Source organism: Eurosta solidaginis, chromosome 5, assembly GCF_040869045.1.
Source record: "Eurosta solidaginis isolate ZX-2024a chromosome 5, ASM4086904v1, whole genome shotgun sequence".
Classification (NCBI taxonomy): Eukaryota; Metazoa; Arthropoda; class Insecta; order Diptera; family Tephritidae; genus Eurosta; species Eurosta solidaginis.
Window position 1 is genome coordinate 132360326 of NC_090323.1, and position 23887 is coordinate 132384212.

Here is a 23887-nt window from a genome sequence, read left to right on the forward strand (position 1 = left end):
ATGGTTTTTCCTTCATATAACGAAGAAATTTTGGGATGGTGAAAAAATTCATGTAACATCACACACATATCGAAAATGTTCCTTAGGGAATCATTGTCAGACACCGCTTTTACAACAACGAAATGGAGACGATGGTTGAATCAGTGTATGTAAGGAATTTTACGATTTAGGTGTTGTTCCAGGAGACCAGAAACACCTCCTCTTTTACCACTCATCACATTAGCTCCATCATAGCATTGGCTCAAAAGACACGACAAATCGATACTATTCTCACGCAATGTTTCAATTGTTTTTTTGGTGAATGTTTTAGCATCCAATCCCTTAGTTGGAATAATATCGAGTAATGATTCTCGAGCTTTTCCTTCCTTCACGTATCTGAGAGCGATAGCTATATTCTCTCGGTTGTTTTTGTCTTTGTTTCCGTCTACCATTAGCGTAAACCATGGAACATCAGCATTTTTCACATCAGAAACTACTGATTCTCTAACTGATTTAGCCATGATTTCAATTACTTCATTTTTTATTTCTGGAGATGTGTATTTAGCAGTTTTGGGAATAGTTTCGTTGCACTTAGCTAAAAAACTATGCTTTTTTAACGTGAACTCGAAAAGTTGTATGAATAAACCACGTTCAGCTTTTTCATCAACGCCATAAGATCCGCGAAAGTGAAGTTCATTGGTGGCCAGGAATTGATCGACTTCAATAAAAGATTTTATGTAATATCTATGTTTACCAAGTGTTTCGTCATTGACAAGAGTTGAAATTTCTGTGTTTGTATTTTGCCGATTCTTTTTTTCCTCCCACAAAATCATAGCTTGAACATGCGATCCTGTCCTTTCCTTTTCCAGTTTCTAAAGCCACTCAAAGTAAATGCCACATCTTTCAAATCTGATGGTTTAAACTGCATATATGCATAACAAAAAGCAGCGTATTTTCTCACCGAATACATCAACCATTTATATTCGCGGAACCATGATGATAGAAAAGAACGGCTATTACTTTTAGGGTACTGCGTCAAAACTATTTGCTTGATAGGTTCTCCCTTTTTAGGTAAATATTTTATCTCATTTATTGATATTTTTAATGTTGATTGAGATTCAGATTGCGAGCTAGCCTGAGCATCTATAGTATTTTTGGATGGAGGGTAGAAGGCACGTCGGAAGTCTTTTCTAAACGGGGACGTTTTCCGCCGAAATAATTCCTTATGGCCATAATAGCTGAAAAAGATAATTGTTTCAAAAACCCCAACAGAAAATCGAAATGATACTTACGTTCATTTTCTGATTTGAAAATGTTAATGAAAAATGTACTGTAAAAAAAAGTAGCTTAGATATTTCAAACAACTTCAGCCACCGAAGTTTAACATAGAAACAGTTTTTCAATAGTGAGTTTCAAGATATTTAACACACTTGTTTTCGAGAAATTTTAAATTCAATAGAACTTAAGTTTTACCAAAACAAACAAGTGTTACATTTTTCACAAAAGTTAACAGAGAGTTGAAAGAGTTTTGCATTTTTTTAAAAGTAGCGACGAAGTTTGCACGATGTACAGTCTTCTGTTGAAACAAACGAGGTAAAATCAAATATCATGAACTTTACCTTCTATCTTTTACTCACTTACCAAAAGCTGGAAATCTTTTTGTTGCTAACCCAATCTACAGTCAGTTTCAAGTCAGGCAGACTTTATCTCGATTGCGTTTCACTGTCACTAGATAGATACTTCCTGAGTTGAATTTCCTAAATAGGGTCTTGAAATATTTGACCAAAGTAGGATGTTCTTCGTAAATACCAGTCAGGTTTTTGCGTGGCAAGGCTAAACTTAAGTAAACTGTTGTGAATCTAGACAAAATTTTTACTGAAAAGATTGCTACAGTAGATACTGCGTTGGTTCTCTCTATTATAATTAATTTAACCCTCACGAGATATCCGTCAGGTTAGAACTGCCACTTTTAAAAATCAAATTTCGATTCCCCGGTAAAAAAACGGTAAAAAACGGAAATTAAAAAGCCATATTTGATTTTGATTTTTAAAAGTGGTACTGCTTGTACATACTCTCTGTACGGGCTCTGTACGGGCAAAGAATTCGCTTGTACGGGCAAGGCCCGTCCACGCCCGTACGTAGCTACGGGCCTGGAGATAAGGAACAAGTATCTGCAATAAAATTAACAACAAATAAGAAATTTAAAAAGGTGTATTAGTATGAGCCACAATACCTCTTCCTTTACTTATTTGGTATTCATCAAATAATGCAAATGCTTCTCTAATTGATAGAAGCATATGCCTTGTTGGCAGTAGAATCTTATCCCCAGTATTGGCCCACTGGTATTTTTTAACGTCCCGAAATTTGGCGAAGTACGTGAAATATCATCCGTTTCATAAATTTGGTGATGGCAGAGTTGATTTCCACGTTTGGAGAATAGGTCTTTTTTGGAGGAATCAGTTCACCCGACAATTTATTTTTTCCCCAGTTTTCCAAACTTAAAATTATTATCGAAAGAACTTCTGTTTTTTTCGTTGGCGAACGTGGAAGGGCTTGAACTGCTTTAGAGACAGCCTTTCCTAGCGACTGGACAGATTTGCAGGCCGTGTGGCGTTCACTCTCATCATCGCCGCTAACAGCTACATTTTCATGACTGACTTTATCCAATCTCATTCTTGCCCGACACTTTCTTACCCTCTCACGAACAGCTTCTCGATTTGCTTTTTGAATTTCATTCTTTGCTTTCAGTGGTAATTTTTTCACATCTTCTCTCTTTTTTATACTCAGTTAAGCAGAGCTCACATAGTATATTAACTTTGATTGGATAACGGTTGGTTGTACAGGTATAAAGGAATGGAGATAGATATAGACTTCCATATATCAAAATCATCAGTATCGAAAAAAATTTGATTGAGCCATGTCCGTCGGTCCGTCCGTTAACACGATAACTTGAGTAAATTTTGAGGTATCTTGATGAAATCTGGTATGTAGGTTCCTGAGCACTCATCTCAGATCGCTATTTAAAATGAACGATATCGGACTATAACCACGCCTACTTTTTCGATATCAAAAATTTCGAAAAATCGGAAAAATGCGATACTAAAGACGGATGAAGCGGTGAAACTTGGTAGGTGAGTTGAACTTATGACGCAGAATAGAAAACTAGTAAAATTTTGGACAATGGGCGTGGCACTGCCCACTTTTAAAAGAAGGTAATTTTGAAGTTTTGCAAGCTGTAATTTGGCAGTCGTTCCAGATATCATGATGAAATTTGGCAGGAACGTTACTCCTATTACTATATGTATGCTTGATAAAAATTAGGAAAATCGGAGAACGACCACGCCCACTTTAAAAAAAAAATGTTTAAAGTCAAATAAAAAAAATAAGTTAGTATCTTTACAGCATATAAGTAAATTATGTCAACATTCAACTCCAGTAATAATATGGTGCAACAAAATACAAAAATAAAAGAAAGTTTCAAAATGGGCGTTGCTCCGCCCTTTTCATTTAATTTGTCTAGGATACTTTTAATGCCATAAGTCGAACAAAAATTTACGAATCCTTGTGAAATTTGGTAGGGGCTTAGATTCTAGGACGATAACTGTTTTCTGTGAAAAAGGGCGAAATCGGTTGAAGCCACGTCCAGTTTTTATACACAGTCGACCATCTGTTCTTCCGCTCGGCCCTTAACACGATAACTTGAGCAAAAATCGATATATCCTTACTAAACTCAGTTCACGTAATTACCTGAACTCACTTTGTATTGGTATAAAAAATGGCCGAAATCCGACTATGACCACGACCACTTTTTCCACATCGAAAATTACGAAAAATTAAAAAAATGTCATAATTCTATACCAAATACGAAAAAAGGGATGAAACATGGTAATTGGATTGGTTTATTGACGCAAATTATAACTTTAGAAAAAAATTTTGTAAAATGGGTGTGACACCTACCATATTAAGTAGAAGAAAATGAAGAAGTTCTGTAGAGCGAAATCAAAAGCCCTTGGAATCTTGGCAGGAATACTGTTCGTGGTATTACATATATAAATAAATTAGCGGTACCCGACAAATGATGGTCTGGGTCACCCTGGTTCACATTTTGGTCGATATCTCGAAAACGCCTTCACATATACAACTACCACCACTCCCTTTTAAAACCCTCATTAATAATTTTCATTTGATACCCATATCGTACAAACAAATTCTAGAGTCACCCCTGGTCCACCTTTATGGCGATATCTTGAAAAGGCGTCCACCTATAGAACTAAGGCCCACTCCCTTTTAAAATACTCATTAACACCTTTCATTTGATACCCATATCGTACAAACAAATTCTAGAGTCAGCCCTGGTCCACCTTTATGGCGATATCCCTAAATGGCGTCCACTTATAGAAATATGGCCCACTCCCTCTTAAAATACTCTTTAATACCTTCCATTTGATACACATGTCATACAATACAAACACATTCCAGGGTTACCCTAGGTTCATTTTCCTACATGGTGATTTTCCCTTATTTTGTCTCCATAGCTCTCAACTGAGTATGTAATGTTCGGTTACACCCGAACTTAGCCTTCCTTACTTGTTTCCCTATATTTCTTCATTAATGTCGCTTGTTTTATTTTTTTTTTTTTTGTAGTCCCCATATTGAGGCGAGTTCTTCAGGTTTTCTTTACGTTTTTTATTTTCCTGAACTTTCCTCTCCTGTGTAAGAGAACGGAAAGGAACAATTTTATTTTAAATAAAAAATCACTGCTAACGTTACATATTATTTAAGCTAACAATGTCTTCAAATCTTTGGAAATTTACTTTTTTTAATTGGAACGTGAGGTATACGTATATTATTAAGAAAATATATAAACAAATTATATTAAAACGTATTTTAACATGTTTTAAAAAAACTTTTTTGGTTTTGCACTGCTAATGTTACATACGATTTTTGCGGCACATTTATTTTTCACATAACTTCTAGTTGGAACATAACTTTTTTTAAAAATTTTACGTGTTATGATATTATAGCTAATTTTCTAATAGAGAAAACTTTAACGGCTAAATTTTGTCGCAACAAACACGTTATATTTACGTTTTTGTTTGCTGAACTACTTCCGACCATATTTGTTTTTATTCACAACGTTTTATAAAAAGAGCGAAAAGTTTAATTTAAAACGACTAAAATCGAATGACACTATTTTCAGCAGCTATGTCATGAACCCCGCAAGACCCCAGCGCTTGCAAAATTTGACAAAAAAAAAAAAACTACTTGGTTTACTTTCCCAGAAAATCGGTCATATGTACATATCATATTTCATCAATTTATCAGTATTTGGTAATAAATGTTAGCATTTTGTTAATTTTTAAAAATGTAAAAAACTTGTATTTCTAGTCATAAGGGCAACCAAAATATAAAGTTCCAGCACTTTATCTATTTTTGGTTATAATTAAAAATATTTCACCCATTTTTCGAAACTCCGATATCTATTTTTTTTAAATGGGCGTGGTCGCCAACCAATTTTTTAAATTTCATAGGGTGAAGATAACCTCCCTGCCAAATTAGGAATATTTTTGAATTTATTTCTTCTAAATGTAGGCGGCCCCACGGCTTTTTAAAAAAATGCTAATTTTTATATCTTATCATAAAGTCAACCCATAGGTCAAGTTTCATCAGTGTATCGGTCTTTGGTAATGAGTTATAGCATTTTTTCCATTTTTCGAAATTTTCGATATCGAAAAAGTGGGCGTGGTTATACAGATCTATTCTGTGTCCAGATAAGCTAGTACACCAAATTTTGTAAAGATATCTCAATTTTTACTGTTATCGTGTTAGCAGACGGACGGACGGATGGGCATGGTTAAATCAACATTGGGTATAAATACACATTGGGTATAAAAACAAGGCATACATTCGTTTGTACAAACATGTTACCAGGCAATACCCAAACTGCTGATAAGGGATTGCATTCGATCTGTAGCTTAGTACTGATAGTAAACACGTAGATATGGATTTAAAATTAGAATATTTTTCATTTAAAAGTTTAAGACAGTGCATCACTTTAATCTGGAGTTTAGTTCGATTGAGCAATTTGTTAGGAACGTTTATACATGTCAGCTGAAACTTTCTTCAAAAATTTTAATTGATTAATATTAAAGTTATAATTAAAATTTCCTCAAGATTGTTAAGTGAGAAAGCAGAGAAAATTAAGTTGTTCGAGAAGTCGCAATTGCCAAAAGAAAATAAATTAAAAACCACTTTTTACTAATTATTGTGTTGTGTTACTTTGGAGACCGGCTTCATTATGTCATGTACGACAAATATAAACTCCTGCGGACAATGCCAAGATATACCTGGTATGTACACAACGCTATACAACTGGATTCAAGTTCATTTAGTTCACCTTGGGTGGTTCCATCGTCACGGTTGGAACAATTGTACTCAATATTTCGTCTTCGTTCAAGTATTTTAATAAAATCAACTTGGGACTTATGATTCTAGAGATTTAAGCTCGACATGCAAAATAACTGACAGGATCTTTGTTTACTTGCAAATGGCTATACCTTTTATAGTCACGGGTAGGCGCTATTAGGCGTAATAAATTTGAGTTACATTACGTCGATCCCCACGGTTTGGTGGTAGCGGGCTCGGCCTACCACGCCGAAGATCATGGTTCAAGTCCCGGGAAAAATTGTTAGATATAATTATTCTAACCCATTTCTAAAAATTGATTTTCCATTCCTGTCGCCAACATGCTTCATTGTTAAATGAATATTAACCATCTTCATAGAATTGAAAACGAAATTGTTGAATGAATTAAAAAAATTCTAAATTTTGTAGAACAAACATGATACGGTACAAATAGTACGCACCTATTCATTTTTCGACCCTAAATAAAGAAAACAAAATTATATTTTCAGAAAAACTATTTAGTGCAATAATATTGTGTGATACATCTCTAAATAAAAATAGAAACCAGCTTTTGAAATATTTGTATACATACATGTGTGAACAAGTAAGGAAGGCTAAGTTCGGGTGTAACCGAACATTATATAATCAGCTGCCAAATTACAGCTTGCAAAACTTTTAAATTACCTCCTTTTAAAAGCGGACAGTGCCACACCAATTGTCCAAAATTTTACTAACTTTCTATTCTGCGTCATAAGGTCAATCCACCTACCAAGTTTCATCGCTTTATCCGTCTTTGGTAATGAATTATCGCACTTTTTATGTTTTTCGAAATTTTCGATATCGAAAAAGTGGGCGTGGTAATAGTCGGACTTCGTTAATTTTAAATAGCGATCTGAGATCAGTGCCCAGGAACACACATACCAAATTTCATTATGATACCTCAAAATTTACTCAAGTTATCGTGTTTACGGACAGACGGATGGATGGACGGACGGAAGAACATGGCTAAATGAATTTCTTTTTTCTCCCAGATCATTTTGTTATATAGAAGTCTATATCTCTCTCGATTAGTTTATGCCATTACCGGTTACAGTTATGCGAACAAAATTAATATACTCTGTGAGCTCTGCTCAGCTGAGTATAAAAATTCAAATCCACAGTCTTTCAGGTAAAATTTCAGCGAAACTAATTGTATTTGAAACAAGTAAGGAAACCTAAGTTAGAGTGAAACCGAACATTATATACCTTATATACAAGCAAATATCGACTGTCGCAAGCAGCTATTAAAACAGTTACTGTCATAGGAACAATAGGGGAACTCATTAAACCATATAAATTTATAAGGTGTAAAATTATATCCGTTTACACATATGCATTACATACTTGATAAACTGAATTGTCGATCAGCTGTATTATTGTCAAACAAAATTCTGATTATTATACAAATTAATAAATGCCAAGATCAAGTGAAAAATCAAAACTAAAACGGCGTTTAGATGGTATTCCTGTAAATGACTTGTTTATGTTGCAAATTTCTGATGAAAATTTCTGCTGTAATGTTGCGATCCTTTGAGTTTACCGCGTTTACACGATGAAAAGAACGCGTAAATTCGTACAAATTGTGTAAACGGGTTTTCATACAAAAACTTTTAAATTTTCTTCTTTTAACGTGGGGGTTGCAAAGCCCATTTCCAAAGTTTTACAATATTTTTTATTAATTTTTAAATTTTCGTACTTTGCTACACCAAGGGTGTTGCATTTTTTGTTACCGTAAGACTTTGAAAAAATTTTTTAGCTTTACTAAATGGCACAAAATCCGTAAATATTCGTGTAATCAAGTTGGTCAAATCCGTGTAGTGGTCGTTTTATGAAGCTCGTCTTTCTGGGAACGTTCCCTAAATGAAGCGTTCCGGAAATGACGATTTTGACATCATTTTACAAAATTTTGACCTCGGTAGGATAAGAAATCAGTTATTTCTCTAACCTGGTATACCATGACTACTTGTATACTATGAATGATGTGTGATTTCAATATTGTTGTCGTCTAAATCAGCGTTCCGGAATGATGCATTATGCATCCAATTATAGCACTTAAGTTTATTTTATTCTCCTTTATTATTATAATTAGTTTGATTTCAATATGATGATCTATTCATCTGTCAAATTACTTCTCAGAAAGGCTTCTTAATGTCATCTGCCCCTTCAGTGAAAAAAGTTTTGGCATGTTTTTACCGCGTTCCCGAAATGACGAATTTATACTCGGACAATTATTAAATTATATCCATACCACAAGACTTACAATGTATTTTTTTCTTTTATACCTATTTTAAAATATTAATGTATGGGAATAACGCCACTATAATAACTACTTACATTTAATTTCTTCTGACGTCATTTTTAATTGGTTTTTATTCATTTTATGGTTTTTGGAAGCGTTCCCGAAATGATTTTTCAAACAATTTTAATAGAAAAAAACTTAAAAAAATCTTAAATGTGTTGCTGAATACGAATTACGTTAATCGAAAGCCAATATTAAGTTTAAAATTTTCTGGAACAGTGATTAGAAAACTGATTCCAAACTGAATTCTCCACCTTATATATGCAATAGCAAGAATAACTGTGCCAAAACCCCGACGACTTTTGATTTACGGTTTGCAAAATTTTAAATCTTCTTCTTCTAAATATGGGCGGTGCCACGTTAATTTTCCCAAATTTTATTAACTTCCTATATGTCGTCACAAAGTAAAACAACATATCAAGTTTCACCAATTTTTCGATCTTTGGTAATGAATCGAATATGTTTATTTTCACAAGGCGTATATATAATAGTGGGGATAGCCTTCATGCTGAATTTCAACTTTATAATTTCGATAGCTTTGGATTTACGACTTGCAAAACTTTACAACTTTTTATACTCAGCTGAGCAGAGCTCCCAGAGTATATTAATTTTAATTTTGTTCGCATAACGGTACCCCGTAACGGCATAAACTAATCGAGATAGGTATCGACTTCTATATATCAAAATGATCTGGGCGAAAAAATGAATTCATTTAGCCATGTCTGTCCGTCCGTCCGTCTGTATCTTAAGAAATTTGGCATGTAAATTCCTGGGCACTCATCTGAGATCGCTATTTAAAATGAACGAAATCGGACTATAACCACGCCCACTTTTTCGATATCGAAAATTTCGAAAAACTGAAAAAGTGCGATAATTCATTACCAAATACGGATAAAGCGATGAAACTTGGTAGGTGGGTTGACCTTATGACACAGAATAGAAAATTAGTAAAATTTTGGACAATGGGCGTGGCACCGCCCCCTTTTAAAAGAAAGTAATTTATAAGTTTTGCAAGCTGTAATTTGGCAGTCGTTGAAGATATCATGATGAAATATGGCAGGAACGTTACTGCTATTACTGTGTGTGTTCTGAATAAAAATAAGCAAAATCAGATAACGAACACGCCCACTTTAAAAAAAAAAAATTTTACAAAAAATTGAATATCTTTACAGTATATAAGCAAATTATGTCAACATTCAACTCTTATGGTGCAACAAAATACAAAAATGGAAGAAAATTTCAAAATGGGCGTGGCTCCGCCTTTTTTCATTTAATTTGTCTAGAATACTTTTAATGCCATAAGTCGAACAAAAATGTACCAATCCTTGTAAAATTTGGTAAGGGAAGCTTTTATGACGAAAATATTTTCTGTGAAAATGGGCGAAATCGGTTTGAAACCACGCCCAGTTTTTATACACACTCGACCGTCTGTCCTTCCGCTCGGCCTTTAATACGATAACTAGAGCAAACATCGATATATCTTTACTAAACTTAGTTCACGTACTTATCTCAACTCACGTTATCTTATCACGCCAACTTTTCCGATATCGAAAATTTTAAAAAATGAAAAAAATGTCATAATTCTATACCAGATACGAAAATAGGGATGAACCATGGTGATTTTTAAAAATATAACTTTAGAAAAAACTTTGTAAAATGGGTGTGACACCTACCAAGTAGAAGAAAATTAAAAAGTTCTGCAGGGCGAAATCAAAAGCCCTTGGAATCATGGCAGGAATACTGTTCATGGTATTACATATATAAATAAATTATATGTAATAAATTCGCGGTAACCGACAGATGATGGGTCACCCTGGTCCACATTTTGATTGATGTCTCAAAAACACCTTCACATATACAACTAGGGGCCACTCCCTTTCCTCTTTAATACCTTTAATTTGATGACATGGGTATGACATGGATTTAATAAAATTAAATAAAATTTAATTAAAATTGATAAAATTTAATTTCGAGAATTTCATGAATAATCTTTGCAATCACGATTACGATTTTAAATATTAATCAAAATATCTTGTTATTAAATTTGAGTTGAGCTTACGTCTTCGTCACAATATCAAAATGCAAAAAGTTGTTAAATTATGATGGAGTAGCCATACTTAAATGAACGTTAACATTTTTTGATAGTCAAGATGGAATTTGTTTATAAGCTTAGAGGTCTGACTTGGTGGAAATTCCCATATCTGTCTCTATCCCTTTATGCCGTTACTTACTAGCGTTATCCAATGAAAGTTATAATACCCTTGCGTGTAAGTACAGAATGTTTATTTCTGAAATTAGAATAAATCTGGTCTGGAATACATACGTAAATTTCGAGTAATATAAGCAAACGGTAAATTTCCACGGTTTAACCCGTACCAACCGTGGAATACTCCTTACTGAGGAGCTCGAATGCACCCTACGTTAAGCGTGCCCGATATTAATTCACTTCTCAAAGCTGTAATATTGTCCGAATTCTAAACAAAAAAAAAATCCTGAAGTTAATTCGCTTTTGTATTGAGAATTAATTTTAATGTCATAAATCCGAGCTCGAAGCAATAAAGGAATAAATAATCAAGTTCAGTACTGCATATCACTTTCAGATACAAGCAAAGCAAGCAGCTCCTCTACTGTTGTTACTAAAAGCAGCTCTAAAATATATCCTGAAAAAATATATAAACAAGTACAGCCGACCGGGAAAGACGTGACGGGTTTAACACATGAATGTGGAGTTTTTGGCGCAATCGCTTGCGGTGAATGGCCGACACAGGTTAGTTTAAAATTTAATAGTACAAAGTAATTGATAAATTAGGAATGGCGGTAGTTTTAAGTTATTTTTACTAATTTGTTAGCACTAAAATATAACTTACAGTAAATAAATTTACACCAGCTTTAGCATTTTAAGTGGTAGTGGAACAACTTTCCAGTAACACTAAGCTTTTGGAATGGTTACCAACTTTTCACTCCCGAGAGAAAATTTATTTGAAAAGATTTACAAGGTATATCGAAACAGCTGTCACCTTGTCCGCTTGATGTGTCGTTGAGCCAATTAGCCCAAATATAATTAATCATTTAGTTTTAGTTTTTTAACACTGAAATTAATTAATATGAGGCATTAATTTTCTCAAATTTATTAGAAATATTTTTTAATCAGGGTTGGTGCTACAGCTAATTTTTTTTCTAATTTTTTTGGGATTTATTTTTATCATAATAATTTAATTCTTTATTTTTATCGTACATACTTGCTATTATGTTCTTTCGCGATTCTTTTAAATCTATTTTTTTTTTTAAGAAAGTGGGCGTAGTCCTTAACCGATTTAATTTGTAATCCCACCCCTCAATTTTTAACAGAAATATTTATAGTTATAAGGACAATACGTGTATTGAATTTTGTCACGATAAGTCAACGCCTGTTCAACTGTAGTTACCGCTACATCAACGAATGTAAAAAAGGGCGAGGTCTTCAACCGATTTCGCTCTATTTTTTCCAGCACATTACCTATTATATGAGTAATCTGGTTGACGAGTGTTGTGTTGATAGTTGAAATGGTTAGTGATTTATGACCAATAATGTACTCGACATTGATATTTTCATAACTGGGAAGAAGCATGGACCATGACAACATCAGATGGAGCGGCTCTTGGAGTGTTCGAGAGAAAAGTTCTTCGAAAGATTTATGGACCTCTACGCGTTGGCGATGGCAAGTACGGAAGAAGATTTAACGATGAGCGTTATGCAGACATCAACATAGTCCAGCGAATTAAAACGCAGTGGCTACGTTGGCTAGGCCATGGTATGCGAATGAAAGATGACGCTCCGGCCAAGAAAGTGTTTCTATAGGAACCCGCCTATGGAAGCAGAGGAAGAGGGCGGCCCTCACTCCGCTGGAAGAACCAGGTGGAAAACGATTTAAAATCTCATGGTGTGACCAATTGGCGCCAGTTGGCAAAAAGAAGAAGCGACTGGCACGCCTTGTTGGACGGCCATAACCATTTAAACGGTTAAGCTCCAATTACGTAAGTAAGTAAGGCGCATTATTTATTAAAAAATTATTAATTTTGTGTTTTCCAAAGCTTTGCGTCTATAAAAAGTGGGCATGGTCCCCTTTTGGCCATTTTTAACAGCAATGAGAGATGAGTGACTAAAGATTTATATACCACAGACAGACGACGGACAAACCTAATGAAATTCTTTTTTCACTATATAATAAATGTATGTATTTACCCACGAAGCCAACCAAAATATTGAAATACTTGCAACTATGAACATGTCGCTTGTTTTATTGTAATTTAATTTAATAACAGGCTGTCGTTATTAGGTTGAGTATTAAATATATACCTTTTCACATTTCTTTTTTAAGTTTCCACCATAAGAAAGTTTGGTCCCTGGTTTTTGATAGGGGTTTTAAGATTGGTATTAAAATGAAGTTCTGGTAACATTACGGACTCATTCAGTCTATGTGAGGTCCTCATGGACCGCCCAGTTCAGCCTAACCTAACACGCACTTCACAGTAAGTGGTTTTTTAATTTTTGAATTTTTCTTCAATGGGTAAATGAAAAGAATTGAACGCATTGGCTGATATTCATAGTTGGGGTAGTCCCTAAATATTGAGTGCATTACACTTTTATTAGCATTACACTATAGTGAGATAATTTAAGTGTGCACAATTTTTTTTTCAGCTTGCTGGTAGTGCTCAGTTTCTTCACTTCGACTAAAAAATGTATTGCAGTTTATTTTTCCACGGCCTCTAAGGTGAGGGGAGATATCAGCACTACACTCAAATAGTGTAAAGTTGGGACAAGCATTACGCAATTGCTGTAATACAAATATTTACACTCTACTTTGAATAACTGTTCCATTTAAGAAATTAACGAAAGTGAAAAATAATTTCTTATAGTTTTGGTGTGGCAGAAAAAAATCAATATATGTGACCTGAAATCATGCAACGAACCTATTGTGCGAAAACAAGTTTTCGAGAAAAACACGTTTAAAGTTTTTGTTTAGCTTGACTCTGTGTAGCGGCTCGCCGTTGTGAACGAATTTTGTAATTAAAATTTAATTAACTTCCCGATAAGCAATAAGCTTCAAACTTAGAATATAGTTCAGAACCCGATGACAATGCAATAATAAGAAAAAACTTCGATAGGTGGTGCATTGATCGAAATATTTCAAAAAATCGTATTTTTGGCCCGATTTGGCTTTAAATGAGATTTGTGAAAAACTAAGAAAGACAGAAAACTGCGGTTTATTCCATTGCAAAAAGCGTTAAATTTCCTATACTCTCTGTTTATTTCAATAATTTGTTAAACTAGAAACTACTATTACGGTAACGATATGTGTGTAGAACGTATACCTATATATCAAAAGTAGGAGCATCAAAAAAGAGGGTATCATTAGGCAGGTACGACCGGCCGCACGCATAAAATGTACGACTCTTTAAATCGGCCCCCAAAGCCTTGTGATATGTTTTGGCTTTTATAAGATATGCAAGTTTTTACCAAACCGGCACCTTGGTATTTAACGTTCGGTTTTTATTATTGTACTAAATCCAGTATTGAAGTGAGAAATTGATTATATTTTTTAAGAGAAAAGGCGCAAGAAAATTATTGCAGGAATATGTGTAACCAAAAAGTGTTTCAAGATTGCATTCATATAAAAAATATGGCCCTAAGGTATAAAGCATTGCATACATTTCCTTCCTTAGACAGCGGTTTAGAGAACTTCGTGCACCTCTTCGTTCAAAGATATCATAAACAAACACACTGAAAGAAATGGTGCTAGTAAAATCAACAAATCTGTTCTGGTGTTCTTGATTTAACGGAGATTCGGTGAAATTGATTGAATTATGGTTAATTCGACCGAGTTCTTTGTCAAGCGAACAAATTAGTTTAGTTATTGCAACAGAAGAGATATTGTCGCTCTTAAGTTAACAAAATTCTGTAAAATTTACAGATTCCTAATCAATCTAACTGATTTTTCTGTTAACACAACTGATTTTCCCGGTCATTTCCACAGCGAACAACAGTCAAGACTAGGGATGATAAATGGATTTTTTCATTTTGTACCAAACGAGAAAAAAAAATGTACCAAATCATCAAAAAATGTACAAAAAGTCCTCGGATATAAATAACAGCTGCGTTCAATGCAAAAACATTTCATAAAAACATTTTAGGTACAAAAGATTTAGATTCAGGTATAAAATTTGACAAATTGTCGCCTACATCTATACTAATAACTCATGTTTCAATCACTACAATAACAGTTCTTCTTTGAGTTATTTAAATACCTCAGTTGACAAAACGCTTTTTTTCGTATATTATGACAACTATTGTTAGTTGATTTCATCAAGTCTTTAGTTTTTATTAAATTCGAAACTGTGTTTATTTGAAGTTTATTTCTACACTTAGTTTTAATTAAATTTTGTATAGAAAATATCCTTTCTACGTTTGTGGATGAATGTGGAATCGACAATATATCTTGAACTATTCTATAAATATTGGAAAACATTTGCGCATTTAATTCATTTTTAACTGATTTTAATTTTTCCCAAAAGCCACATATATTTAAATTCTTGAATTTTTTAAGGCTCTCGTTCTCTGTTTTATCAAATTCAGATTTCGGAAACAAGTCCATAACTAAAGGCAGAATACTATTTGTTTCACTGCTTAAAATACTAGATTTGCAGCCCACAACAAAGTTGTATCACTTAAATTTACTTTCTCTAATAAAGTACTACCAAATTGTATATATAATTGTTTAGCACAGCTCTTAAATATGTGAACGTCGTCTTTTTCGAAAAGGTTGTTTGATAGAATAATATCCACATTAACACCGCAGTAAACTTCATCTGGGGTTAAGTGATTTTCGTCTGAATCAATATTTAACATCCAAATAGGACTTGAGTCTAAATACGATTTTTTTATAAAATTTTTAATTTGATAATAAGTAAATGTATGCGAATGTCTTCAGACTACATTTCTATATTCACGTTATTTATTTCATTTAAAATATAAGAAAGAAATGTAAAATATACTTTAAAAATAGGACTTTGAAAATTTTCAGATATAAGATTAATATTTTGATTATTGCTTTTATTTTCAAATACGTAAAGATTAAAATAATACTTGAGGGCATCGCATTGCTCAAGAATTCTATCTATGACTGCTTGTCTAGAAAGCCAGCTTGTGGGGGCGTACTTTAGTATAACATGCATTTCTGTACCGAAATGTTATTGAAAACTCTGAAAGTCTGTCCTCCTAAGGGGGCTGTTACAATAATGATAGTTTACGTTTTTAAAACTTATCAATTTGGTTGGGAAATACATCACAAGCGGCCATTGAAGCTAAATTTAAAATGTGACAAACACATCCATTAACATGCAGATTTGGAACAACTTGCTTCAGCCTTGCTTGCACTCCGCTTTTTGCTCCCATAATAACCGAGCAATTGTCGGCAGTGAAACCAATCACTTTTTCAAGTTGTATTGAATGGTCTTTCAAAGATTTAATAATGGCATTAAAAATACCCTCCGTGCTACTACCGGTCAAAGGTATCAAATCTAAAAATCTATCAATGCACTTTTTATCAAAAATTCGAATTGAAACTGCCAAATATTTTATATACCTACATATATCAGTCGTTTCATCTATTATTAGAGAGTAATAATTCTTCAGAGAAAATGCAATTATGGATTTATAATTTTCTGGCCCTGTTATTTGAGTAATTATTTTCTGTGCTTTAATTCTATTGATGCAAAATTTATTTACAATTATAGAATCAGTTATGCTATTTTTCATAAGCATATTTAAATAATCCATAATTGCAAATGGCAAATTTCTTCGAAAAATTCAAATTTTTTGTACATTCGTAGCTGCTTTGCAAATGCCTTGATGTGTAGTGCTGTATTTTACAAAAATGTCCCAAATATGTCAATGTAGTACCAACGTACTTTCGGGAAGCGAAATGTACCAAAAAAAGTACAAATGTACCATGATTATCATCACTGGTCAAGACATGAGCAAATTTCAACGAGAATTTTACGCTTACTGCGCTCTCTACTTTGTACTTATGACGATGGTACCACTTGTTCAAAAATAAAAAAAACCCCAAAACAAGAAAACCACCAAATCGAAAAAAGAACAAAAAACTAGGTTTTCAGTTATCAATACAAAACAAAAAAACCGTTTTTTGAATTTAATGTGCATAACACTGAACACAGAATCTCATTACAAACGTTGATTTCAATAGAAAAGTGTTTCCCAGTTGCAACAAGGGGAAAATGGTTGAAACTCTGAAAAAATTGAAGTGATGACTTTTGGAATTTCTTTATTTGTAATACACTTAAGCGATTTAAACTATAGTTAGCGTGGACGGACAATTTTTTTTAAATTGGAAACTGAGAATATTTTATATTTAATTTTCAAAAGTTAAAAAAAATATCGGCATTATTAACGAAGTAAAAGTTTAAAGACTTAGAATTAACCTCAGGAGTCCATTCCCAAAGTCATTGACCCGATTACACGTAATATTACTGTTTTTCGTATTACGATAATTTAAGTATTTTGAAGCCAGTCGATTCAAATTGAGCCCGCTTTCTTGCATCTCAAAGCTCTTGAAATTTCCTACATTATGCATTATTCTTTTGAACACTTTTATTTTAGCATTCAATGTGAAATTTTCTTAGTTTTTATCATCAACTATCCCCACCTTCTCTGCAAGTAAGCTCTAAAATGGAGTGGACAAAATTGGTAAAAACAGACACTCGCACCGGGTAAATTTTCGAGATTCGCCTCCAAACTTTGGGAAATGACTTCTGAGACCTATTCGAAGGTTTTTAGCATTCAGCACCAAAAATCTAAAGATATGATGTAAAATCGGGTCAGTCTACGGGACACCTATTTATCGGGTACAATTTTGCATCTTCTCATCCAAGTGAAATTCAAAATTGCACCCTCTTGTTACAAAATTTTTGTTTGAACGAACAGGATTTTTCCAAAATTAGTAACATTTTGCTCAAGTTTTCGAATTTTCACTCACGCGAACGAATCTAATAAAATAATAAAAAACATGCTTTTTTAATGTTGATGTTTCCGACAGTATAAAAGTTTGAGTTGGTTGGAATCATTTCAAAATAAAGTGTTACGAGAATTAAACTTGCCGAATTACATGTATAGTTACTCCAATGGTGAATTACCTTCCAGCGATTTCATTCTTTACTTTTCTATAGCTTACAAGTTCTCTATTTAAAGTGTTGTGGCAAACTTTTATACTACAAGTTTTGTTCAAAAAAACACGTGTGGCAACTCTACATGCGCGAGAAGAAATTGATAATAAGACGTAAAGTGACGCGCGGCAGGTTTCAAAGAAACTGGGATATTTGCTATTATTCTATTTATAGAACCACAAAGAGTTAACCAATGTTGTCTATTTATATGAATTAAGCGGGGATTGATCAAAATACTTTTAATTGTATGAAAGATTTCTTTGAAGCAATTTTTTAATAAATTTTTTTTAATAATTTGAGAAAAATTTAAAAAACGTGACATCAGGACGGACAAGACGACAGCTGTTTCGATTATGCCTTGTAAATCTCTGTATATGCCATTTCTCCCGGGAGTGGGATTCGAACCCGCACTCCTACAATGGTTAAAGTGTTACAAAAACTACGGCATGACGTGGCTGAATGCGTTTGTAAAACTTCAACCATCGTAGGAGTGCGGGTTCAAATCCCACTCCCGTTAAATTTCGCCCTTCTACCTTTCAAATTGGTATAACTCATTCAGTGCCCTAGAAATTAGCAGCAGAAAAACTATTAAAATGACAAAACTTTCATGTTGTTTTGCCAAAAAACTAAAATCTTGTTTTTTGTTTCAGTTAACAATAACACGTGCGAAATGTCCGTTAAAAGAAACAAAACATTTTAAGGGAATTTAACTGGAATATTTAAATTTTATATTCTACGATAGGCTTCATCACGAAAAATGTTTATATATGTTTTAACCGCTAAATATGACCAAATTTTATAGGTTCGATGTCTGTACATTAAATTTATTTAAGAAAAATTTATGGGAGCCGTCCTTATTAGAACCTCTGAACCCTAATCAACAGTTTTAAGAATTTTTGTTCGTCTGTCTGTGCTCGCATTACTCCGAAAACACTGCATCGAATTCGGTATAACTTTCACTCTCGCCTCAGATAAGGTCTTACTTATAGTTTAGGGAACATTTTAAACCCTATACCCATAGGGTCTTGAGAACCAAAGCATGGACAATATGGTTATCAAATAAAATCTACTGATGAGGGCTTTAACATTGTAAAGGCTTACGAGTAAGATATGTTTGAGCTGTTCGTTCACAGTTATGCTCACATGATCGAAATGTTTCTCTTTTTTTTATGGAGGCGACTCCGCTGTGTTGTACCTATACGGTACAAAAACTATTTAGGCCGAGATAAGTTCTCATTCCATTAATTGTTTAATTGCATTGAAATAAATTTGTTAATACTCCAAGCAATATTTCGTTTCAAATGCATTTATTTTAAAACAATTTTAATTCAGAAATGATGATTATTTGTGTTAAAATACGACCAAAAACGCAGTGCTATGAACCAAAAGACGAACTTTGGTCTCGCTATATTTTTGGACATATTTAAGAGCTTTCTGATATTAAGCTGCATTCGTCAACGGCTGCAGGAAACTGCCAACTGAATTAAGTCAAATGTATGAAGGGTGAGTTGACCGCCCGTGTTGTTTCCAAATCGCTCCAGCTGTATTTAAGGAGGGAAATCTGGCTTCCTTCACCAAAATTGCCTGTTGGTGGTTAAGCTCCACACAATGATCTCGGTGTGTGCAAATGTACCTGTGTTTATTGAAATGAAAATAAATAAATAAATGTAAGGAGGCGCGATAACATCCGAAGAGATTTTAGGCCGAGCTTCTCTTCCAATTTGGGTCGTGCTCCTTTTAATTTTTCCTACACATTGACGGGACGCCATCTGCAAGGCAGTTGAGTTTTCACTGAGAGCTTTTCATGGCAGAATTACACTCGGAAAGCTTGCCAAACACTACCGAGGGGCGACCCCGCTTCGAAAAATTTTCTACTAATGGAAAAACCATGTTTCTAAAATTATGATGTTGTTTTGCCCGGGGCGTGAACCCAGGAGCTTCGACGTGGTTGACGGAGCACGCTACCACCACACCATGGCGGCCGTTTATTGAAACCAAAACCACTAATTATATGGACATGCATATATGTGTTTACAAATGTTATCACTGACGTAAATAACTGTGTATTTTATGTTTTTTTCTTTTTGTACATGTGTAGTGATGGAAATAAGATGAAATACATATGTACATATATAATACAAATTTGGCGTGAGGGGACAAAGGCCGAGCTTCTACACAATTATGCTTATCAAACCCACTCGAAGGACTTGCTTACCACCATTGAGGATGACGCAGTTTAAACAAATTTTGTCTGGTGTTTTTTTTTTATTTCATACACGAAACTTGAAGCCATGTAGGCACGCACGCTACCCATAACACAGGGTCGGTCTTTGCTTACACACATACATACATATGTGTACACTTGCTTTATTATGGTCCATTATGGAAAACTTATTAGTTGCAATGTAAACAAATCTAGCGCCTTATCAATATCGCCTGAGTCTTTGGGGTCTCTGAGCTAGCATAATGAGTTTTGTTTACAATTTTACATTTGTTGATTAAATTTACGGTTGTTCCCGATTCTGACGTAACAATGAAACAATAATGGTAATGACAAAACAAAGCTTACTGTATGAACGAGTTTAAAATGTTTATAAATAACATTCAAACGATAATCCCCTCTCCTCCACATTCTGGGCAGATTCAAGGACAGAGCCGACGGGGCCGCCAACGGGGCCCCACATTCAAGACGACAAAAAAAAATAGTATTCAATTTCTGTTGATTCATCAGAGTAAAACCATTCTTTACTTCTGTTTTTACAAAAGCATAACATTGATATCCAAGACTGTCGCACAGTGGCATTTTTGCTTGGTTTAGACGCGAAAAAGTAAACATTTTCAAGTCATTTTTTTTTTTTTTTAGAAATTTGAATGCAGTTTGTTTTTAAAATGTCCACAGTATATAATGGTAATTATCATTTCTTATAATTATTGTTCCTCATTGAATAATCTGCTGTCAAACTGTGAGTTGTTGATGACGCGCTAAGTAGTACAATTTACAGAAGTGAAATAACCCGTGGTTTAAAATTAAACAAACAATGAAACAAAAGCTAAAATATTTTTTGGCTATTTAAAATCTACACGTAATTATATTATTTTGCAAGTATTCAAAAGTTTTTTGGTTGAGTATTTTTGACGAAATTATGAGTTTTTTAATGTGTATTATTTTTGTGCTGAAAATATATAAAGCCGTGAAAAGAAAAGCCTGGCAAAAGTTTGAACCACGCTGTATTATTATTGCATATAACTCAAATGATTCTTCATCCCCGTATGTCCCTCTTTTGATATAATGACGATAACAACTAGGGAGTTGTATGAGATGTGGGTTGCAGAACGTGGCCAAAAGCAATAGGATAAAGCCGTTTTAGAGCACGTGTGTACTGTTTTAAGGAGGGAGTAAATAGATACGAGGGATTGTATGATGAAAGCTGCAGTAAGGTTCGACTTTTTTTAGCGCACTTTGTATGAGATGGTTCAAGTGAATTACACCAAAGCTAATTTTCTTTAAAAATTTGCTTCATGGTTGGGAGAAGATAAGAAATTTAAATATAGGTAAGTTCAATTATGAACAAAAGAACAAGATAAGGCTATAAGAAAGTTTTTGTTTGGGGTAAATTCAAAACTTTTGGAGGGGGAGGAGGTCCAACCCCCAAACCCTCACTGAAGGGGGATAAGGCATAGAAACATATACACTTGGTTTGAATAAAATATATTCATTTTTCAGTGAGTTATTAATTTTTCGCTTCTAAATCATGCAAAAATGCCACTGTGTGTCGTGGTCAAATTTTTTAGACGAGCTTTTTGTGTTCTTACAAGTTTGGCGGTGATATGCGATATATTAATGAGCTTATCGTCACCCAAAGGATCTTATTTTCATAAAAGTTTGTGTTATACTCGCTGGTCATGTCGTGCCGTTGTTGTGAAAGTTGGATTTCTACCCACGAAAAAGCATAACCTTCTTCAGAAAATTTTGATATTTGAGCAAAAAAAGTGTTGTTTACAGTAACTTAAAAATTGTATCTCAGCGAAAAAATGGAATTAACAAGTGAAAATTTTCGTGCGATGATTTTTTACGACTTTCGCCGTGGATTATCAAGACAGGAGTGCTTTGAACAACTTACTTCCACTTTTGGTGATGAAGCCCCATCTTTTCCCCCTGTGAAACGCTGGTATAAGGAATTCCATCGTGGCCGCCGTTCGCTCAGGGCGAAAGTCGTGAAGGTCGTCCAAAATCAGTTGTTGTGCCACAAAACTTTGACGTTGTGCGCGAACTTATATTGCAAGGCATCCCTGGGAATTAGTATGACGAGCATCAATAAGATATTGCATGAACATTTAGCTGTGAAAAAAATTTGTTCGCGTTGGATCCCGCATAATTTGACAAAAGCTCAAAAATATCCTCGTGTCAATTGGTGCAAAGAAATGCTCAAGAAATACAATCGCGGTGCATCAAAAGCTGTATATAACATCTACACAGGTGATAAATCTTGGATTTATGCGTATGAGCCCGAAACAAAACAGCAATCCACTGTATGGATCTTCCAAGGTGAGCCAAATCCGACAAAAGTGATTCGTGCGCGAAGCTCTTCGAAGCAAATGATCGCCCGTTTCTACGGAATAACTGGACATGTGGCTACCGTGCCATTAGAGCAACGAAGAACGGTGAATTCCGATTGGTACACAACCATTTGTTTGCCAGTAGTGCTTGGTGAAATACGGAAGAAGAAGCGGCAACGAAGGATCATTCTTCATCATGACAATGCCAGCTCTCATACATCGGCTGAAACAACCGTCTATTTGACTGACCAAACCGTCGAATTAATGAGTACAGCCCTGATTTGGCGCCAAATGTTTTCCGCAAATCAAGAATAAATTGCGTGGCCAACGTACTTCTTTTTTTTTCGGCGCCTGAAGAAGACGTTGATGCATTCAAAAACCATGTTTTGGAGATACCTCAATCGGAGTGGAAAAAGTACTACGAAAATTGTTTGGTTTGAACGCATGCAAAAGTGTCTTGATTATCATGGAGAATACTTCGAAAAACAATAAAGCCATTTTCGATAATAAATTACTGTCTTTTCATTATTAGGCTCAAAGTATAAATAGCAACCCCCGTACACGTTACACGTGAAAGAGGTTATTGATATGCAACATTTTTTTGAAACAATTCAACAAATTTAAATATTTTTTGGTCATAGTACCAAAAGGCGGAATATTTTATCAAGTTTTATATCTAATAAAGAAAGTGAGCCTTTAACTTAAATAACAATAGAAACATTAAATCCTACTAGATGGGCAGGAAGTTATGGTGTCGTTTTTGCTTTAAAAGTTCGGTTTTGTTGAAGTCCAAAAGCGCTAAGGAAAACATACTGTTATACTGTAAATCACATGAAAGAATTGAAACTGTTTCATTCAAAAAGAAGATCGATAACTAAAATTTTGTTCTGTTATTGGTTTTCCATTGCAAGATCCTACTTACTATCGATGCTGCCTCTAAAGCACTTTTGTCTAAGCCACCAGCGGCTTAGGGGGCTTAGAATATACCCGCAGTAGGTATGTCGTAAGCGACTAAAATACCAAATTGATTCAAGGGGCTGCGTAGCGCAACTCTCTCAATGGGTTGCCAGCACAATATATAGTTTCACCAACTCAATTGTCAACCTCACCCACCCGTGGCGAATCCTGTTTCATTAACAGCCGAGGATCTGGCGACCCCGAACTCCTTATGGATCTAGGGGGTGGGATGGCGGGATGGCCTAGAAGATTGCATGTGGTCATACCAAATCGTTTCCGAGATGGTCGGACTAGTACCCTTATGGTACTTGTTACCGGAACGTACCGGATCTGCATCCGGCAAAGGAACACCAACATAGATAACACTCCCCAAGGCCTTCGGAGAGTGTCCTTATCGCTACAACAACAACAACAAAGCCATCGATCTTT

At 34.4% G+C, this 23887-nt stretch overlaps 1 protein-coding gene across 1 annotated transcript in view; it reads left to right on the top strand.

Moving 5' to 3' along the window:
* The first annotated feature begins 6022 nt into the window (after positions 1-6022).
* Positions 6023-23887, top strand: part of Prat2 (Phosphoribosylamidotransferase 2) — a 60415-nt gene continuing 42550 nt past the window's right edge. The window contains exons 1-2 of the mRNA XM_067792256.1: positions 6023-6329; positions 11323-11489. Coding sequence (XP_067648357.1) covers positions 6278-6329; positions 11323-11489 — 219 coding nt within the window. The 5' untranslated portion in view covers positions 6023-6277. The remainder of the gene's footprint in view (positions 6330-11322; positions 11490-23887) is intronic.